At 32.8% G+C, this 22,065-nt stretch overlaps 1 protein-coding gene across 4 annotated transcripts in view; it reads right to left on the bottom strand.

Moving 5' to 3' along the window:
• LOC136983418 (collagen alpha chain CG42342-like) overlaps nt 1–22,065 on the bottom strand; it is a 94,685-nt gene that overhangs the window by 53,281 nt on the left and 19,339 nt on the right. For 3 of the 4 annotated variants that reach the window (XM_067280145.1, XM_067280144.1, XM_067280142.1), the window contains exons 3-11: nt 7,511–7,572; nt 6,846–6,881; nt 6,712–6,747; nt 6,554–6,580; nt 6,182–6,217; nt 6,014–6,082; nt 5,152–5,205; nt 4,975–5,073; nt 4,759–4,803 (exon numbers count right to left, since the gene is read on the bottom strand). In XM_067280145.1, coding sequence (XP_067136246.1) covers nt 4,759–4,803; nt 4,975–5,073; nt 5,152–5,205; nt 6,014–6,082; nt 6,182–6,217; nt 6,554–6,580; nt 6,712–6,747; nt 6,846–6,881; nt 7,511–7,572 — 464 coding nt within the window. The remainder of the gene's footprint in view (nt 1–4,758; nt 4,804–4,974; nt 5,074–5,151; nt 5,206–6,013; nt 6,083–6,181; nt 6,218–6,553; nt 6,581–6,711; nt 6,748–6,845; nt 6,882–7,510; nt 7,573–22,065) is intronic. The other variant, XM_067280143.1, reaches the window with a different exon arrangement.

Here is a 22,065-nt window from a genome sequence, read left to right as displayed (position 1 = left end):
AATTAACTATATGTGAACTTACGGTATAGACTGGAAGTCACTGATTTGAATTCAAAAATTTTCCCCAGATGAAGTTACACAGATGACTGGTATGACTATTATTGTTAGGAAAAGTATGATGTACAGGGACAAGACACTACTAATTTGAGGTGGAGAGCATATATTTTAAATTAAATAAATTAAAAATATGATTAAAATTTGAAGTCTAGCATTGTGACAATGTCACAATAATTTTTGCTTGTTTGTATTATTTTTTCTAGTCAGAAATAATTCTTCCTTTAACTCAAATCCTTTTCTTCATGTTTTTTGATAATAAAGAAACTGTGAACTCAAAAATATAAGAAATACACATTTGTGTACGTATTATCCTGAATTCTTAAAGCATTTATATCTTCTTATTGTTTTAATCAGATTTAGTATTGTGTTAATAAAGTGAAAGATGAAGTAAAAAATTTTTGTCTCCATTTTACAAATGTTTAATAAAAAAACTTTACAATGTTTTTCTTTACAATGTAAAAAATTTTTATAGAATCCATAGTCAAGGAACCTTTTATCTGATTTACATAAATATAAGTGGAGAAAGTAGCCTATAAAGAAAGGTCGACTCCACCAGTGTGGATCGTGTTTTTGTGATGAAAGAGGATGACAAAGAAGACAATAAGAATAACTTATTTGTATCAGTCTTTAATATTTTGTATTTTTACATTGTATTTTATATTAAAAAAAACTTTACTCATAAAAATAGGCTATATAAAAACATATTTTGTTTGTATAATTTTTCTTGGAAAATTTTCTGAATTTTTGGTTATTTGAAGAATAATTACTTATGGTTTCATTATAGATTTCTGAGAGATTTTTAAAGTTTTTAATATTTTATATGCTAGAGACAGTCAACACAATCACTTAGTGTAGTTTGTAGGGTTTAAGATAAAAACTTTCTCTCTTTACTTTTTAAACAAAAGTTTCATCCGAAGAGAAATTTGTAATTCTGAAATGCATCACTTGTGCTAGCATAACAATTGATTTTTTGAAGCTTAGACTTATCTGTTTACTCTTGGTAAATTGCAAAGGAGAAAAAAGAAAACTTTTGATATTCTTTCCATAAAAAGTTTAGTCAAAATATTCAACCAACAAAACTACTTTTTTGTTAAATTTTTCTTCTCAAAATAAATATCCTTGGAATGATAAATGTTAAAATACATTAATCTATCACAAATACAGTTACAGATTTCGAAAGTTTTCAAAAGAAATTTAAATACAGATTCAATTTTAAAGATAATCAATATAATATGAAGTGATTTATCATCATCAGTGTTACTCGATCCACTGTTGAATATTGTTATCAACTATACTTTGGAATTTTTTTATTAAAAGGTTATATAGTTATTTTGTTTTTCTACTTATATCTAAGAGAATTTTTCTATTATATGTTTTATTCTTTTTTTGTTTGTATAATTTTAATATACTTCTTATATGTTTCTTCATTTGTTAGGCTTTTACTCATCTTTTATTTATGAATCAATATATTATCAGTATCAATTCCAAACTTCATTTGGTAAAAAAAAGATGATACAAAATGTAATTAATAATAAAATTTTTTAAAAGTATTTTTTATCCTATTATATTCAAAATAAGATAATAGCAAGGTTGAGGTCGAAGTTTTAAACGCGAAAACGTGTATTTCGGACGTTCGGTGCCGCTTTCCTGTAAGCATGGAAGTTTGATAATGGTGTTTGGAAAGTCAGTGGAATGATGCTCAACATTCCAAACACCATTATCAAACTTCTAGGCTTACGGGAAAGCGGTGCCGAACGTCCGACGTACATGTTTTCGCGGTTAAAACTTCAGCCTCAACCTCGTTAATAAATTTGTATAACTTGATATGACTTAAACTGAAAGAAAATATAAAATATGATTTTAATGATTTTTTAAAGATCACAAAAACTATGCATATAAATATGAATATGAGAATGTTGTTTTATTTCATTTATTTATTCTTAATAAATGTGTCAAATTATTATTATTTAAAATTAATTAGAAATTATTCTGTTATTCATTCACAATGACTACACAATGATTTTAAAGTCAATATAGTTGGCTTGTTACTTTCTTCATCAACTATTTCATTTTCTTTCAATCTATAATGATCACTTTTAGCTCTAGAGTTTTTGAGCATTTGTCTCTACATAATACAGCCTTTCTGGTAGCCTCTTCCTTTCCAAACATACATTATAAAAACTATTTTCCATATCTGTTCTTGCAAAATTTCCTAGCCATTCTAGTCTTCTGCATTTTAACATTAATGTTACTTCTGATTATATACATTTGTCATAGTAACATATTCTGTTCTTTCTGTAACTTATACTCTGTATAAAATTTAATTCATGTCTGTCTGAGTATCACATAAGAATGGCTGAACCAATCGTAGACATAGTTATATAAATATCTTAAGTAACTCTTTTGACATCTCTCCTGCATTTTTACAGTGACTGAATAATTTTTTCTTAATCCGTACTTTATACCATAGGGGCTGTCCATAAATGATGTCCACACTGGAAGGGAGGAAAGGAGTCAGGATGAGTTGGACAAAATCTGACAAGGGGAAGAGGAGGGGTTGAGTTTCAGTAGACATCCATTTATTTCATTAAATTTTATACACTTTATGTATTTCATTATATTTATTTCAGAATTTCTTATATAATAGCAATGAATTGTACCTTAAAGGAAATTCCAGGATAATCTGTAGTAAATTCTAATGTTTTTGATCTTCAAAGAAGAACTTCCTCAGGATTCTTTAAATTGGAATGTGGAAATGGAACGTTTTTAAGAATTATTTAAAAAACGTATAAAAGAGAATTTTTAACTAATACTCTTAAAAATTTTTTTAAATAATTTAAATCGATTAAATCGAATTTAAATCTTTCCAAAATAATTTTTTAATTCGGCTGTTCCCTTTGGTATAAGGATTGCCAGGCATAAGACACTTGTCCTGTTTCTTTTTTTTCTTATATGTTTCATTTCTACTTACGGTATCTATCATTCATAAAGTAATAAAGGTTTTAAGGGAGGTCGAGTTTTGTTGAATGCCAGAAGATGGGAGTGGGTTACAGAAACTTGGACAAGAGAGGAAGGGGGAGTAAAACTGCAGATGTAATTTGTGGACAGCTCCATACAAATAGATGATTTCTTGTTTGCTCTGTTTTCTCTCCTAGTTGGCATTCTTCAGAGTTCACAGTTCTGTTTAGTGCATACCTTAACAACATTTTCTCCCAATGCTCCTCAAAAATCGTTGTTTACGCTGATAACATTAAAATTATTATTTCTAATTTCAGTTCTCTACATGACGTATCTTCTGTTGCTTATCATCTTTCCCTATATAAATACCAATTTATTAAAAATCCATGTAATGTGTTATTCTCTGCTGTTTTCCAAGTTATCCTACTTTAATTGTCTCAGCCAGCAAATTTCTTATTTAAATTCCTTTAATGATCTAAGTATAACTTTTGATATTGAACTTACTTTTAATAATCATATTCAACACCTTGTTAAAATCCTTTTTGATCAGGAGAGAATGCTTTAGTAAAACTTCAAATACATTTCTTACTTAAAAGTTCTTTGTTCATTATTTTTCACTAACATTCAATCCATTGTAGACTACAGTATAGGGTATGATGTCTGAATCAAACTGACATAAAATCCAGTCTGTACTTAATAAAATGTATCTCTTAATGAACAAACTATGCCATCTTTTCCTTACTAAAAATAGTAATGTTGCTTGTATATGCCTCAGTCTCCCTCTCCTACGCAACCATATACATTATTTTTTTATGTCTTTTTATTCTATACATTTTTTAATGTTATTTTAAACTCAAATAACATTAAAAAATGTATGTTACTTGTCCTTCTTCTTGTCCATAAATGATGTCCACACTGGAAGGGAGGAAGGGGGTCAGGATGAGTTGGACAAAATCAGACAAGGGGAAGAGGAGGGGTTGAGTTTCAGTCTTTTATTAGTAACCATTTGAAATTATTCTTAATACATTTCAAAAATAACCTGGTTTAAGTTTAGTTAATTAAAAAAACTCAGGTTTTGTAAATACATTCAATAAGATCTGTTAGAATATAATTTATTTTATTTATACTGTTTATATATGTATATATATGTTCTTTATGGCTTTATACGAGTAGATTAAGTCTTGTATTATCTTTGTTTATGTTTGAATAATAATTATTATAGAAATATATATCAATAAAAAAGAAAAATCAAAATTTAAAACAGTTGTTCTACTTAAAAATAATTTATGCTTTTCCTTATTTTTAAGTAAAGAAAAGCATAAATTATGCTCAAAGTCCCACTTACTATACATTTTCATAAAGTAATGCAAAAAATTATTTAGCCTAGACTTATAGACTTTAAGTAATGTGAATTTTGGTAAAACTATTTTGACTGTATCCTAGAGTTAATCTCAATTTCCATAGACTTATCTTAAATTATATTCTTTATTAAATCTAAGTTCATTGTGGACCTTTCAGATATTTGTACAAGATTGTGAGTGACTTTATTCACACAATCTTACACAAATCTAATAAAATCTAACTTTGCTGTTTCTAATTGAAACTTCATTGATATCTTAATTCCTTATCAATGTACACAGTTCCTTTCTTATTCAAGTGTTGACAGAGTTTTATTATATTATAAACTTTTTCTAATTTTTCAATACTAAAAGTAGTTATAAATGATAAATGAAAAATATTTACCGCAGGTCCTGGACTTCCAGGCATACCAGTTTCACCAGGAGGACCCTATAAAAGTTTTTTTTGTAAGATTAATAAATATAATAAAGGAAAAAAAAATTAAAATTACCAAATCAAGTATCAAAATGCCTAAAATTCATGTGCAGTTACATTCAAAATTATATCTATTTTAAATAATTATTGTCATAATTGTCTAATAACTTATTAATTAAGGCTTACCGGTTCACCAGGTAAGCCAACTCTACCATCAAATCCCGGAAGACCTGTAGGACCGGCTGGCCCCGCTGGTCCGGGAGGTCCCGCCGGTCCCTGTTCTCCCTAAATATTAAAAAATAATATATCAATAATTACTTAGTGTGAGGTACATAAATAATAATAAGCAAAAATTAAACTTACTTTAACTAAGACCAAATCACCTGGCGAAAGTGTTATCCCCAAACTGGCAAGATCCTTAAAATCAAATATAAAAATATAATTTTATACCTGTAATTCATTAAGTTTTATTTTCCGCAATATTTAATTTAATTTAATTTATAATAAAATTAATTCTGTACGGAAATAATTATTGGCATTCTTGCTTCATCATCAATTTCTCTTGATCTTTCAACAAATCTGATTGATGACATTTATAAATTAGATCATTTTTCACTGGTAGAATACATGCAGAATTAATTATAGTTGTCCACAAATTTTCTTTGTTTTTTAATCGTTCATTAATTTTAAAAGTCGACAAACTCTTTTCTAATATTTTCCCGTCATCACACACACAGTTTATTTTCCGTTAATTACATCTCACGACTAATCAGTTTATTGATAAAGGGTCATAATTTAGGCTATAAATACTTTTTAAGATTTAACTTTTATATATAGACTTTGTATGAAATTTTAAACATGTTTAAATATACACGTGTATAAATTGTTGTTATTCAAGTAATATATCAATGTGTTGATTACTAATTAATTAACTTTCATCATAAATATATAATTAATTAACTAAGTAGTTATATTATTTAGTTTCTGTTTGATAACACACCATTGTTTGTTTAAGAATTTTTATCTATTAAATATTTTAAATTCTGTATCAATTCTATACAAATGATTTATTTAAATTTAATCAATGAATTATATTTATCAATAATTATAGTCTAATAATTGTTAGTTTTGTTAGTAGGAGTCATTCCAAAATTAATGGAAGTTGGTATTAATCACAGTCAAGTTCCACCACAAGCAGACAGATCAGAACTGTCAACAAACTGACCTTAATACCGACGACTTCTGCAAAACCCAATGTTCCCCCATGAAGTCTACTGAGAGAACGTTTTGTACCCTAAAAAGGTTTGTAGTTTATAAACTATAGTATACTGGAAAAACTTCTTACATATTAAATTTAATAAAATGATACATAAAATATAATTAAGAATATTACCTTTGTTGGTGTAAAGAGATCAATCCCACTTTCTCCCTGCAAAATTAAAGACAAAATCTTATTTAATGTATGAAATTACATTATAAGAACTTTACTTGTTTAATTAGTCATGATTCATCCATATGTTTATAATAGAAGAATTTTATATTAATAATCTACTTTTTCTTTAATGTAGACAAAGTATTCATATTAAGAATACTTAAGAATGCTTGGTCTGTATCTATAAAGTAATTAATGTGAATACAAATTAATATTCACATTAATTACTGATGGTATTTCTGGTTTGTATACAATTCTAATCAGATTTATTATGCAAATTATTTCAAATTTCAATTTAAAAAAATCTGATTTCTCACCAAATAATCCACTTACCTTATCGCCTTTACTTCCTTTATCTCCCTGTAAAAATTTATAATAAAAAACATGAACACAATATATTCATTATAAAAATTAATTATAGACTTATAGACTATTTTTGATATAATTTCTGTTAAAAATTATTCCTCTCGACCGAAGGTCGAAATGCTCACCGGATCGCCTTTTGGTCCGTCGATACCAATTGCTCCCTGGAAAAAAAACCGAAAAGTCGGAGGTATTTAAGATTAAATGTTCCGTGCACTCGCACAAAAAAGAAAAAGAAAGGCATCGTAATGGGCTTACTCACCGGAAAACCCGGTTTACCCGGAGGTCCCATTGGTCCCTACGGTTAAGAAAAAAATTTATTTTTAATTATTGATGATATCTATAGCAATTTAATGAAGTGAAACAAGTTTAACACTTCAAAACAAAGAGATAAAAATTTTGTAATTATACTTGTTTGATTTTTTTTAATTTTGAAAGTATGTTTCCCATTGAATGACTTTTCCCCCACAATGAATAAAGAATTCATTTGCCTTTTGACTTTTTAATTAATCTGATTAATTTAATACAATTAAAAAGTAAATCTTACTTAATAATGAATTATATTGATGTAAGTGTTGGATTTTGTTTTTAATTCTTATGTAATCGAATAAAAATAACGTGTTTAGCAAACAATAACGCGAAACATCTTTTTGTTTTTTCGTACTAAAAGTCACATACACATACAATAACACAAGACACAAACACACAAGGACACGTGCTGCAATGAGCGCTCCAAAAAAAAACACATCAACCATTCACGTTTAACGAAAATTCCACGTATTTTCTATCGATAATCTATATAATACGATACTATAAAATAGTTTCGTTTATCTTAAAAAGAAATGAAATTTTTTCTATTGCTAGAAAAACTCGACCAGATGCTCTTGGATACAGAACTGACACGCTAACATTTCAGTAGTAACTCACCGGAAGACCTTGATCGCCCACTTCTCCTTTTCTTCCTCGCTTCCCTCTTTTTCCGGGAGGTCCTGTAAACAGAAAACTTCACCCATTAGTGCTACTAAACTACTATAGATTCATAAATGACTAAAGTCGGCGCAAACACTCGAGACGAAGTGACAATTCGTAAGTCCTCCCCCTCCACTTATTCGTAACTGGATAGTTTAATTTTCACTCGACAGATGGCGTTATAGCTGTGGCACCCCCGTACACGGTGCGAAGTTGAAGAGCGAGGTTGTTTCACCCGAACACGGGTTGTAGGTAGACGACTTCAAACGAAGCCGGCCGGGAATTATTAGTCACTCGATCCCGTAGATGCATCGTGATCAGAGACGATAACGTATCTATCATCCCAACTAAACAATTAATCATCCGTCCCGTCGGGATGCCACGTCTCGGTGGGAGTAGACGTCCTTCTCGAGAATTTTCTCGTCCACGGAACTACCTCTATAACTTTTGTTCTAAGTTTCACCTGAGCGATGTTTGCGGTTTTACTCGCAACGTAAAACGGAAGATGCTACACGAACATTTTGGACTGTAATAATATATTACCGACTAAAAGCCATACTTTTGACCCGGAGCGTGCTATATTCCAGAAGGCGAGGAATTTTACCACACGGAAGAATTCGGCATTATGCAAATGAAATGTGAACTGTAATACACAGTTCACACTTCATTTTCGTAGACGTTAAGAGCCGAACACTTTAATTACGTATCTCTTCTTTGTAAGTTAAACGTAGCAATTTAATTCCGCTCACAGACTAAACGAGACGATCCGTAGTTTAAGTTACGACATTAAAAATTGAGTAAAACACGCAATGCATTTTTAATTTATTCAGTTAATCTACTGTAGAAATTTTCTTCGGTGGGTTAACTTAGACGACAGCTAACAAAATATAACGAATAGAAATTCTAGGAAGGATCTATAATTCTAAGAAAAGGTGGATGCAAATTGCGGGCGTGGCAAATAATTTCAAGCTCTAACCTAAATCGTATTAACCGATGTGTGGATAAACAGACCGACTAAATTATAATTTCCCGTGTAAAATAAGTCGCGGGTTACTGTAAGAATCGAGATATTTGTAATCCGTCCACGAGAAGCTCTTAACAAGTAATTAACATACATTGTAAATAATCATTATTTACCTGGAGACTTACGTTTTCTCAAAAATTCAAATATTAAAGAATTATTTTACTGGTGTTTCTCGCTTTAACAGCAATGGCGTTTTACAAATGCTGTATATTCGTGTTTATTTTTGATGCTTGCCTCGCTCTTAAGGAGATTTTCGGAAGTTTCATTTATTTATTATCGATATTTTTCTTTAATTTTGTATTAATTTTTGCCTGCATTTTAAATTTTAATTATAATTATAAGCGAGTTAACATTTATTGAACTGTCGGGCTACCTAGTAATAGTGTAAATACGTTTTTTGGCTTTTACATATACACTGGGACGTGAAAAAGGTTAGGATTGCGGTTAATGTTACTTTAGGTGCCAAGATGGCGGCTCGTCTCTGATTCCAGCGAGGAAACAGTGGGAAGTACGTTCTAACCTAACCTAACCTATTCTAATAAATTACCATAATTATTAGCAATAATATTATTAAGAATAGGTTAGGTTAGAACGTGCGTCCCACTGTTTCCTCGCTGGAATCAGAGACGAGCCGCCATCTTGGCACCTAAGGTAACATTAACCGGATTTGCTTTATGGTGGCAGGCTGGAAGTCAGTGTATTAGCGAGGCATGCCTAAAATTAATATAAAAAAGCCTTATTAGAACAGTACCAGGATCGTTGCAAGATTCTATAATAGCAACAAGAGTATCGGGGTAATTCCGAGATTCTATAGTAATATTTAGCTTAAATGAGTGATTTTTGAGTAATTCTAAGTAATATTACGAAATATTTTCTAATTCTAATTTATAGGCCCTTATAACCATATAATTTCTAAGAATGGTACTTCATAAAATACTTAAACCCAAAGAACTCTCGACTTTATGTAATGGATCCTCCAATATGATAAATTTTCGAAGCACTCTTTGTGTGTATCTAGCAAAATGAATAATTGTATAATTTTTAAGTATTATTAATCATTTGCACGTAATTTTCTACTGTTTTCAAGGGAATTATTTTCCGAGTCCGTATAAACAATAAAGAAAAGATAAAAGAATAGTTCCCGTATCGACCATTTTTCTTAATTTATTATCTAAATACGATTCCCACTTCCCGGAAAGTTTAAGGGAGGAAAAAAAAAAAAAATGATGGCAGAGTGCAAACACTCCATCATCACTAAAATTCTGATACGCGATCCCGGAAGATGATAAATGGTGAGGTACGTTTAGAAAAAGTAACTGGAATTAATAACAAATTAAATTCTTCTTATCAAAGCGATAAAATAGCGTAACGAGTCTATTTTTTTACATCGTTTTTCGGTGATTTAATCTCTCCACAGCAAAGAAATGGTAAGAGAAAAAGAGATTTTGGAGAAAAGAATCTAGAAACAGAAGTCAATTGTCGTTTGACAGGTTATCCTGATGGAAGCGAATTCTTCTTAATGGTGTCGTCAAATTGTTCCTCCATCGCTTTACGGAATCCGCCTGTCAATCCCGGTAACGACAAATTCATGGTTGGAGAGAAAATCCTGACTGCAGCGAAAACTAGCTTGTTGCAAATTGAAATTTAAATGGCGAGTAAGAATTTTTTTTATCATTTTTACGTTTTGCAAGGAACCGAAACTTGCAGAATCGTCACTTTAGCAGAAACAAAATTCATAAAAAAAAGAAAAGATTCTCATAATTTCCTTTCTTGTAATTGGAATGGAATACAAGAAAATTCGTTTAAGAGGGTGACGTTTTGATACTTTTCTAACGTAAATATTCGAGAAGCGATTCTTCTGTTCTTGCGTGTTTTGATACGTTTATATATATATATATATATATTTTTCTATTTTAATGTTAGCTTCTCTCGATACCAGTTTTATCGGGCATAAAACATGACATCTTTTGCGTGCGAACTTGTGTTCCCTTTAAGATTAAGGAGTGTACTTTAATGTAGTGATGAATGTTCGCGATATGCTCTTCTATAAAACAGCAAAAGATATAGGAACATGCGATATAGGAAAGAATATTAAACTCTAAGATAAAGTGAAGTAAAAAATTCATTCTTACTCTCTCTAAATAAAGGATATGCATCCGAACATCTACAAACAAACAAGCAAACCCATCTACAAACAAACAAGCAAATCTTACGAGTAAAAATGTCATTTTTGCATACGAATCGCGCACAAATACTCTCCTGCGCTCGCTTTACGCAGGAATAAACGTTTAAATATATTTTTAAGAGTTCAACGTTCGTACTTTATATAGGTATTTGTAAGTATAAAACTTTATTACTGACGTCAGCTTGCTATAAATTTAATTTCCGCGCGCGACATGTGTTAAATTTATATGCCAATTATTCCCGATTATATTTTATGTATTTCCTGATTATTCATTATTTTTTAGCATCCCGGTGATGTAGTAATTGAACACGACGTTTCTTTTAGTAATTAATAAGAACACGAGTACAAAAATTTACTTTGGTAGAAATTTGGGTTTTATTAATAAATAAATAAGTATATTTAAGCAATTATCTAGGAGAAAGGAAATGCCGAAATTGGTAAAGGAAAGAACCGAGAAGTTTTTGTTAATTAAAGTTCCATTAGAGACAAGGTACTCCATCGTTATCTGAGGATCCACACGTTGGTAGAGTTAAAGATAAAGGAAATGGACGGGCGCTGTTTCCATTGAAGAGAGATTTGCCATTTTAGGTAAGTGCCCGAGGTGCAAGGCAGAAGCGGCCTATTTTGGTAAAGCGCAAAAGTCTACCTTATCTTTATTATGGTCGAAAAAATAATCCCCGACCGTTTCCACTTTATTTACCATTCGTTTCTGCTTTAATTCGAGAAATGTTCGCCTTTTCTCCATCGTAAACTTTTCTAAGTACACACAAAAATGCTGTAAATTTTACTTTAATTCGGGGTGATTTTATGGAAAGTTTTCCAAACGAATTTAATAATTAAATTTTCGGTAAATGACTCGAGAAATAATTTTAAGATTTGCAAATGGCTAGTTCGAATTGTACAGTACCTATTGATAAACTGATAAACTACAAGGGATTTTTGCAAATTTTGAAATTCCAGTGGCTCGCCAATAATGAAACATTAAATGGCGCTAGTTTTATTATAAATCAAAATTGAGGTTGTATTTAAAAATTAATAATATTTGATTGATACAGATTACTGTAATTAAGAAGAAAACGGCATAAATTAACAAAATTATTGTAAATTATTGTAATTGAGTTAAACGGTTGCAAGGTTTCGAATACTTTTCGTGTATCTAATTACAGAAATGTGAATTTTATTTGGAAGAAAATAGTTGCACATAAAATCGCTAATTGTTCTCTTTAGAGGTTAATTTTCGAAAGTGGCTAATTTGAGTCTTAAAATCTTTGCAATTTTACTGAAGAAAGTAATAATTTGGCAATTATTTGTAAAGTAAATTTATTACAATCGACATTTACAAAGAAGAAATTACCTCTAAACGACAATAATTCGGTATGTATTGTGATTTCAACAACGTTAATTTAAAAGCTTAATTTTATGCAAATTAGTTAAAGAAACATAGATTCGAGTTGAAAATAATTTAAAAAACCGACTGAACTTCGGCAAAATAAAAACCTGCGCCATTTCCATTCGATAACCTCTAGGAATTCGAGATTTCTAAGCAGACACGGAGGGGTCAAAGGTGATCGTTTCGGCATTCTCGTGCGAATAATCCAATATTTCGCTACTACCGTGACGTTACGGATATAATCAGGAAGAGGAATTTTGTATATCGACGTAAGTAGTGTCAAGCGGGTGTGGACAGGAGATTTTTGCGGCTTAACGTCGGGTGAAGTGTGTGGGAGAAGCAACACCCACGCCCCAGATAATGGCTTTTTTTTTGGTGTGTGTATGTTTGCGCGCGTGAGAAGTGAGGTCTCTATTACTTTACTAGGAGATGTGCACACCCCACGGCACCCAGTTTCCCTCTATAAGAGAGAGAAAGAGAGAGGTCTTCACCCTTTAGCTTAACGGCTAAGTTACGCACGAAATTAAATTCTGCAATTAATAAATATTAGGCAGAAGCGGATCCACGAACCTCATTTCGAGAGATTAGAGAACATAAAACAATGCTCAGAGTGTAATTTGGAGAAAAATCATGGTCACGCCGCGTACATAATTAGCATAATTTTATTCCGACCCCGATAACAGTCAAACCTATCCTAGAGCGTTTGGGATGAAAAACTGTTACGTTTCGTTTTGCTGAAGTGTATTAGGATACAGAATGCTCGAGATTACAAAAGTACAATCGTTTTTTTTTCGATTTTATACATTAATTACCAATTAGTTATAGTTTTCCTGCTAATAAGAATGCATCTTTGTTTCGGTATTAATCGCTTCGAGGAAGTGACACAATAATGAATACGAGGGCAATATACCTTTAAGACGGTAGCGATATTCGATGCTAGCAACTCGTGGGGCGCAAAATCTCCAGCCAGACGTTCGCTCTGGTACTTCCATTCATATAACTACGCTGTAGAACTAGGGAAAAATTGCTAAACGGTTACGCGGCATTACCGGGTCGAAAGAGGTCGTTTGTCACGTGATTTACGACGCCCTTTACCCGGCTTCCTCCTCTTAACGCTGTACCTTTAGTGACGAAGCGTTGTGGGAATTAAACGAAAGATTAGCCTACAAAGAAATGGAAGGAAAGTTTGAACTCGACTCAATTACAGCAGCGGATCAAAGCTTAAAGAGGCCTTTATGGCGCTTACAATGGGTTCTGCGGCCGGAACGATTTTCATACTTCGACGCGAATTACTCTCGTGGCGTTGTTATTACAGCAGTGTTAAGCTTAAAAAAATATCTGATTATTCGATACGAAACGTGGAAGTTTTGAATGATTTCAAAGCGAAATTTTGAAAGTTTGAATACATTTTTAGTAAAAGACGTTGTAAATTTTCTGAAATTAACACGGGTAAAACTACTCGCAACACTGCTGCAGCAAAATACTTAGAAAACAAGTCATTCGCAACACTCCTAAAACGAAGTACTTAAAAATAAATCCACACTCGATTGCGATACTTCGAGGTCTAGTTTCTGTAAACGTCGTCCTTTAAAATTAAAAAAAAAATGTCTCAAAACTATTTATTTATCGTTCTCGTCTAAGAGAAGAAGTACTCTTGTTCGCAGTAAAGTTTTCTCACTTTTTTCGCCATCCAAATCGCTTTTTCCGATGTAAAAACATGCACCCCGCTTGCCAACCGTGGACTCGGGAAATTTATCACTTGTCAGGTGCAGAAAAACTAGAATGCTCTTTGACCCCCAATCGTGTTTCTCTTAACCCTTCCTTCGTATCGTCCCTTCTACTAAATAACCTATATAATTAGCTCATCGATAGGATTTTCCATGTTCCGAAAAAGCATTTGAACTTTCGCACGTGATGGGTCGAGCAACCTGTTAGTCTCTATGACAAGATTAATTAGCTCGTCTCTCTAGACAAGTCGCTCCAGGTAAATCTTGTCTGGATGCAGACAGCGCTGCTTAATTACGGTTGACACAAGCCAATTAGGATGGAAATCGTTGGATTCAAATGTCCCCATTTTAAAACACGTGTGCAGAATCGAGAATTATGCTTATTATGTTCTTTCTTATCGCATCCTTAGAGGTTCAACCACTTATTCTTCCAGTGGAGTAATTAGTCTTTTCAGAGTTACTGACTGATAAATGCGCCGTGAAATCTTTAAAAGACACTTTCCGGGAACTTTTTACGTTTGTAAAAGGCTCGAAACAGAATTCAAAGGACTGGATTCATCTGTTGATGTGTCTGACTTATAACCCTAAGCTATATCATATAAGAGACCTCTCCATTAAACAGGTCTCATTACAGGAGCCAGCAGGGCCATTTGGTCCGGGCCCAATATTTAGAAGAATCTCAAAAACACGATATACAAATTATTCTTCTATTGCATTTCTTGTGTATTAAGTACCAGTCTTTTATTGAAAAAAATGTGTATTGAATGCCGTAAGTGAATGGATCATATTATAAATGAGGCTTGTACTGGCATACATAGATTAATACGTATTAATTTTTGAGAATTAGGATGAGTCAAACAAGTCACAGCTTAAGAGTCGCTCGTAGCGTGAGACCCCGAGGCTGTAGCTTGTTTAACTTGTATGTAAATCGAGTTATATCACAAACTCCAATTGTAACTTCTAATCTCTTGACATTGAGAGAAAATCGACACTGTCAATTATTGTATAATCAATATTAGGAAATTGTAAAGTGATACGCACTCTATAAGACTAAGTTTTTGCCAATTAATTTGAGCGTAACATACTTTAAAAAGTGCAGCTTCCATTAGCTATTATATCTACAAGTTTATGTAACTATCGTTCTATAATTAGGCACGCGTGTTCATTTACAAACCGAAATTACTTTAAAATATTATTAATACAGTCAGAAAAATCTCCATCCTTGCGAGAATTTCATTATTTCTACACCTCTAATGGCTAGGAAAACAATGATAGGAACGATCGATCGTGCGTGAATACTCGTAACGAGTACTAAAATTGAAAATCACGCGATTAACCCATCCTATTACAGTACCTGCTTATAATAAATCAATAGTGACAGAAATATTATTTTATAAACATCGTCAACAAGTTCAAAATTCGCATGGCATCATCTTAAAAATGTCCAAAATAGCAATATATACTTTTTATCTCGTCCGGAACAAATGCCAAATTACTCATTAATAGTAAAAATAGCAGTAATTGCCACGTCACGTAGTTAAATCGCATCGGTAGGAGAGGGGGGAAAAAGTGAAGTTACCAACAAAATTTTTCGTTTTTCCTCGAGTTTATCGCCATCTCTGCAAAAGACGATAATCTTTTTGAACTTTCATGTTATACCCGAATTTCTCATCCATCACCGCAATCGATAAATCTATCAAAATGGTAATTGAACTAGAAGTTCCTGCCATAAGACACCGCGGATATAAATTTTGTACAGAAAACGAAACAATAATTTATAACAAGAAAAATATGCAGAACAAATTAATTTTCCAAGAATTAATAAAACCGAAGAAACGGTGAAAACGGTGAGTACAAAAATTCCTTTTATTTTTATTTTTTTAAGTGCGTGTTGCTTGTTTTTGTTGAGTTATTGGTATTTTTAACATTCTCCTTACATTGATTGATCGAAGTAAACACGAAAGAAACATTTCGGTCTCTTTCGCTCGAACACGAGTTTTGGAAAGTCGCCAGTAATTATTGGCCCGTTGTCGAAATTCCTGAGAGCTCTTCGGGATAAATGTGCGATAATTCTTTTCGGTATCTATCAGTTAAATTCATAGATATCGCCAATGCTTGTCTCGAGAAGTTAAATTCAATTAGCACTTTCGTGCTTTTCGTGTTAAAATGATGCGAGAAACGAATCTTCCCTAAAATTCTTGAATTTTTCCTAGATTCAAGAATTAAACACCTGTATTCAAAAATTTACAATGGGCTTAATGAATTCAAGAATTTACAATGGGCTTAATGGATTCAAGAATTTACAATGGGCTTAAAGGATTCAAGAATTTACAATGGGCTTAATGGATTCAAGAATTTACAATGGGCTTAATGGATTCAAGAATTTACAATGGGCTTAATGGATTCAAGAATTTACAATGGGCTTAAAGGATTCAAGAATTTACAATGGGCTTAATGGATTCAAGAATTTACAATGGGCTTAAAGGATTCAAGAATTTACAATGGGCTTAAAGGATTCAAGAATTTTTAAAGGCATAATGAGCTTACATCATAGAATTATATAAATCCTAGGCACAATAAGTTTTCCTACGTTCAACAGTTTACACACAAGCAACGCCTTTACCTATAAAAAATTGATTCTAAATCATACATAAGTTACGTTTCATAGGATCAAGGATTGTTAATATCTTTCTTTCTGTGTAAGGTATATAAAAACCTTGTTTAGACCTATTATACATTGTTATAAAAGTAAATTTATAGTTACTGTTAATTTTATAACGCGTTAAATATTATATATTATGGAAGAATAATTTGCAAGAAAGTTTAGAGGCTATGAATATTGTTTTATATACGCATTATACACGAGTAGTACTAATTCCATACCTATATAAATGCTTTTAATTCTTATATTTATTCTTATGAGTTATAAAAGTAACTCTAAAAACCGATAACGATATCCCTATGCAAAATAATGTTGGTGGGTGTATCCAATTTTAAGAGAGGAAAAATGATGGATAATCAGCTATATTAATTCCTTCGATACTGGCTAGATATTTTTCCTGAAAGTTTGGGCCAAAAACGTGGGTGCGCATTATACACGACAAAATACAGTAAATAGGTCCATCTTAGCTTATAAAATGGAATCAACTGTTTTATAGTTACTTCTTCTTACATCGATAAATACAAATATTTTAATTTTTACATAAGTTTCTATTATGAAAAACGCGTACTCTGTTTAACATTCGAATAATATTTTACAGAGAAAATTAGTAATTTAAATTAGGCATTATCTGACATCTTTACATTCGACTCTCTCATCAATCCGTTCCAGAATTTTCGCTTATATTATCATCTATCCAATCCGAATCGGTTAACTCTATCTAAAATTCAGAGGTTCTCCATCTTCCACATCACCTTTGGGATATTCACGTAATCTACAGAATTCCTTTCACCTGTTTGCTATCTTCTCGATCTAGACCCAAATCCCCGGAGTTAATTTCTGATCTTCTCTTCTCGAATACGAATGAGGTTGAGCATCGATATCGTTTTTTTATGCTAATATTATGCTGAAATTTAAGAAAAATGAACCTACTTTTGCTAAATTAACATCGAAACTATTTTATAATAGAGACACTAACACTTAACGCCTGTTCTATCTTTATACTGTTGACCTATCTCTACGTATAAAACCACTACAATATTGTATATTAATTAAATTATTTTTACTAATAAATGAGGTTTAATGCAGAGGCTTGATATTTTATTCAAATATTATCTTTTATAAAGGCTCAAAATTATGCATATAGCCTGTTAGATTAAAGATAAGATCAAAATTAATGTCAGGACAAGTTCAACAATAGATACGAGTTACGTTGAAGATTAGATATAGATTAGGCTGGAATTCAATATTAAATATAAATTAGACACAAGAGTTTCCGATTAAATGATTAGAAAAAAAGGGTTAATGTAACCCTTGGTGCCAAGATGGCGGCTCGTCTCTGGAAACAGTTGGACGCACGTTCTAACCTAACCTATTCTAATAAATTACCATAATTATTAGCAACCAAATTATTAGAATAGGTTAGGTTAGAACATGCGTCCCACTGTTTCCTTGCTGGAATCAGAGACGAGCCGCCATCTTGGCACCAAAGGTTACATTAAGCAAAAAAGGACAACTTTACTGTTAAATTGTAATCAGGCAAAAAATATAAGGATTCAAGAAGAACAAGGAGTCCTCTGGGCGGATCTATGGTCCACTTGTAAGACATTAGAAGTAAAGTATTTTATTGATAAAAATAGCGGGTAAAATAAAAATAGAAAAAGCAATAAAGAAGAAGCATTGGTAGAGAATCGAATCATGGGGACTATTTGAAAAGAAGGTTCTCATTTATTCGAAGAGCGAAAAAAAAAAACAGGAGCGGGAAAAGTAAGTAGCCGGGACTCGACCCCGGGGACACATCTTTGACTCCGCTACCGAATTCTCCGGATTTTGATGGCAACTTTAAAGAATTCCATCACCAGTGGGGAAAGTGGCGAGGCGCGATGCACGTCGTCTCTACAATTCCCACTCTTCTCCTCTGGGAAATAAATGGATGACTATCGACTCTCCAAAACTATTCATAACGGCTACGAAATTACTTTCGAAAATTTGCTTTCTTCACGAAAATCAATGAGTTAACTACACTTCGATGCCATCGATTTGGGAGAGAAAACTCGATGGAGACTAATTCTCAACCCACTTTCTATAATCGCTTGCGACTAAATATGGTCGCGATCTTCGATACTGAACCATAAATGGGATAGAGGAGAAAAGGGGCGGTTTGTACCGGAGTAGACAGGAACGTCGCCTGGAGCCATAAATTGATGGGAACAGACGTTTATCCTCCACTTTTCTACGTTCTACAAGTTAGTTAGAGGGGTTTATGTTACAGATTTGCGCTGCACTTTTCTCGTAATTAGGTATTTTAAAAGCCGTGCCTAGGACACTTTTCTGTTTTTATACACCTTTTCTAAATTAAATTTAACTCTTTAGCGAAAGTAATTTCAATTTTCCACAAGCTAAATCCGAGAATATGGACTTTTTAATTCGATAAAAGCACCACTTTAGAACGAAAGGTGTCTAGTACACTCGAAAAAAAAAAAAGTGATTCTTCCAGTTAATATTTTCCAATCCCGCTCGGGTTTAACGACATAAAATTGACAGGATCGACCGCTAAAGAAGCCAAAATAGAATTAAACTCGGAAGTGAGGAGTGGAGAGGAGGTAGAGAATCTCATAACCATATTTTCCGGTTTGTTTCCGCGAGGAACTAATTCGATTTGCGACAAATTTAATAATTTGTTCAGATCGTCCGTATCGTAGTTTGCCGCCATCTTGGCAAGGAAAGCGATTGCTAGAATACAGAAGCATTTGTGGAAGTCGCTTTATAATTTGCCGTTTCCTTTATAACGAATAGTCTTTAAACTCTTTATTTTAATTTCTTTTCTTTCCCAAAGGTACAGGAAATAAGAAAAATAAAAAAAAAAGAAAAGTCTGGAGAGCGATTTCAGTTGCGATTCTCGATAGGATGTTGGAATGAATCAGTGTACAAGTTCCGAGAAGGACGGAGAATAGGTCGTTGAAGCTCTTTAATGGATAATAGCGGGCAATTAAGGTTAAGAGATGGACCGGTTACACGAGAATTATTAGGGAGAGCGAGTGACGTTATTGGACATAATTAATGCTTCTGCAAAAGAGCAACTTAACAAGAAATGAAAGGCTCTTCGGTTCCATTGAAACGTCCTTTTCATTCTCCTCTCACGAACAGATTGAGCTATTCAACTTTCTTCCTTCCCCCCTCTCCAAATTCTCATTTGCCTCCTCTTTAGTCATTTATAACGATTTTCGCGTCGCATCCGTCGCATCCGTCGCACACATTCGTAGGTGGAGAAAGGAGGAAGAGGCGACGACGTTCGAGACAGACGACCTTGTGAACTGTTAAGAGCGAGAATAATTAAAAGCTTAGATAAATATTATTAAAAGTAAATTAGGAAGCGATGTCCACGTCCGGATAGTAGTTTGGCCGTTGGATAGTAAGTCTTATCCGTCTCGAATGCCGCACCGACACACAAACGAACTTGTAAATTAACTAGGAAAGTATTCATGATAAAAGTTTTATATGAAATACACGAAAACTATCTCGCTCTGTCTCTCTCCTTTCACATTCAATAAGTAGTAAAAACGTGGAGAGTTCATAGTTATACTAAGTATGAATGTTAGTAAAGATGTAGAAAGTGTAAGAACACAAATAACAATTTACAAATTATTTATATCTTAATAAGTACAGTAAAACCTCTATTTAACAGACAAAATATCCGGTCCGTATGTCATATATGAAAGTTAACACCCTTCAATTTTAAAATGCTTTTTATACGGAATTAAATTAACAAGTTTTTTTTTTCGAATTCAAGAGTCATTGCTCCTAAGAACATTATTTATTTGTTTAGTTAAATACAGTTAAAGTGTATTTTTAAAAAATAATGTTTATTTATTTCGATTTAGATCGTATACTTCTTTATTACAGTCTCAGAACTACGGTAAGTATTAATATATAAGCAATATCATACGTATAGAAAACGTTTCTGTGAAATTAAACTTCTCATACATAATTTGAATTACGCAAATGTATCTACATAAGAAAACACAGGTAAAGTAATTTGTCAATTCTTTTTTTTTTTTTTAAACACGCATTGGGAAAATCTACATTATACAATGGACTTTCGACTTTAACAGACACTCCTCCCGCCCGAATTAACCCATTAAATCGAGGTTTTACTGTATTATTTCTATTTGTTGCAAATTTGTTAAGAATTCCAGATTAAATTCCATCCAATTTACCATTCTCTTCTGGAAATTTCGTTATTTGTATAGCAGGAAAGACCCTTTTGTTTCATATTTCTCTTTCCACTCTGTGGCCTTTTTCCGTACTCATCGAGGGTTCTATCAGGTTTACAACGGAACGGGCCAGATATAGCAGAAACACAACACCCATAAAAAAAATTCCAGAAGTCAACCTCCCGGATACGATCCCGAATCCTCCAGAGAAGAAGGCATTGGCCTTCCGCTCTAGGGCTAGGCTACTTTCTCGATCTTCCGGCGTCACCAGGAAAGGCTCATCACTCGAACTTGAATAGTTTATCTATACCAAGAGGAGTTAATTTATATAATAGGCTTTTTGTATTCATACTTGGCTCGATCTTCGAGTTGAATTTATCGGTTGAAAAAAGAATATAAAACGCGTTTTGTTCTTGCCCTAAACTTCCCCGGGGGTGACAATTACTAGAATATCTTCGCACCCGAAACGCATCCCTAGAATTTCACGAGTTTTCGAACGGGAACTGCCAAAGGACAGCGAACATTAGCGTTTATGTTTCCTCTTCAACTAAAAACAAATTTTTACTCGTGTTAACATCCCTAAAAATAAAACTCGACGAAAACAATTCATCGTCGAGAAACTTGCACAACATTTCTCCTCTCTAAATAGAGTTTCCTCCCCCCTTCGTTCCAATTCTATCGAAACGGAACAGACCGAAAAATGTGGATAATAATCCAAGTAAATAAAAATTGAAACTTTTGGAGCTTATAAGATTTCCTGTGGTATACCGACATTTCATTCCATCCCCGCTCTTGTTCTACATTTTTTCTTTTTTTTTCAAAGTTACTTTCTCACAGCGGGGTGTGATTCTTCAAAAATATCAATTTTGACCTTTGCCAGGACGAATTTTGATACGAGCGAGCGCTTAAAAGCGGTAGTACAAAAGAGTATCCGACTCCAGAATGAACCTTGGCAGCGACGGAGAAAAATGTCTGCTAAAGCAATTTCTCGGTTTGTCGAGAATTTAAATAATTACAAACTTAATGGGGCGGTAATTTATCTTAATAAGTCGCAACGAGCGTAAAGAATCTTCTCCAACGAATTCAATTAGATACAGTTTACGCTTGTGACGGTTGTCAACGCGTGTAACACACTGTAACGCCGTGGAGTGAGAGAGAGAAAGAGGAGAGAAAAAAATAAGAGCAAAACCCAGATGGCTGGGAAGAAGAACTGCGGAGTCATTCATCTTGGCGGGAGGAACTAAACACCTGTCAGGTATACAAATGAAGTCTTCTGTCATCATCTACTCGCAGCGGGAGGCGTAGATCCGGGGT

The sequence above is a fragment of the Centruroides vittatus genome, unplaced genomic scaffold, assembly GCF_030686945.1.
Source record: "Centruroides vittatus isolate TY-2023 unplaced genomic scaffold, ASM3068694v2 contig_882, whole genome shotgun sequence".
NCBI lineage: Eukaryota > Metazoa > Arthropoda > Arachnida > Scorpiones > Buthidae > Centruroides > Centruroides vittatus.
The sequence above is the reverse complement of the archived record's forward strand: the minus strand, read 5'-3'. Positions and strand labels throughout refer to the sequence as shown.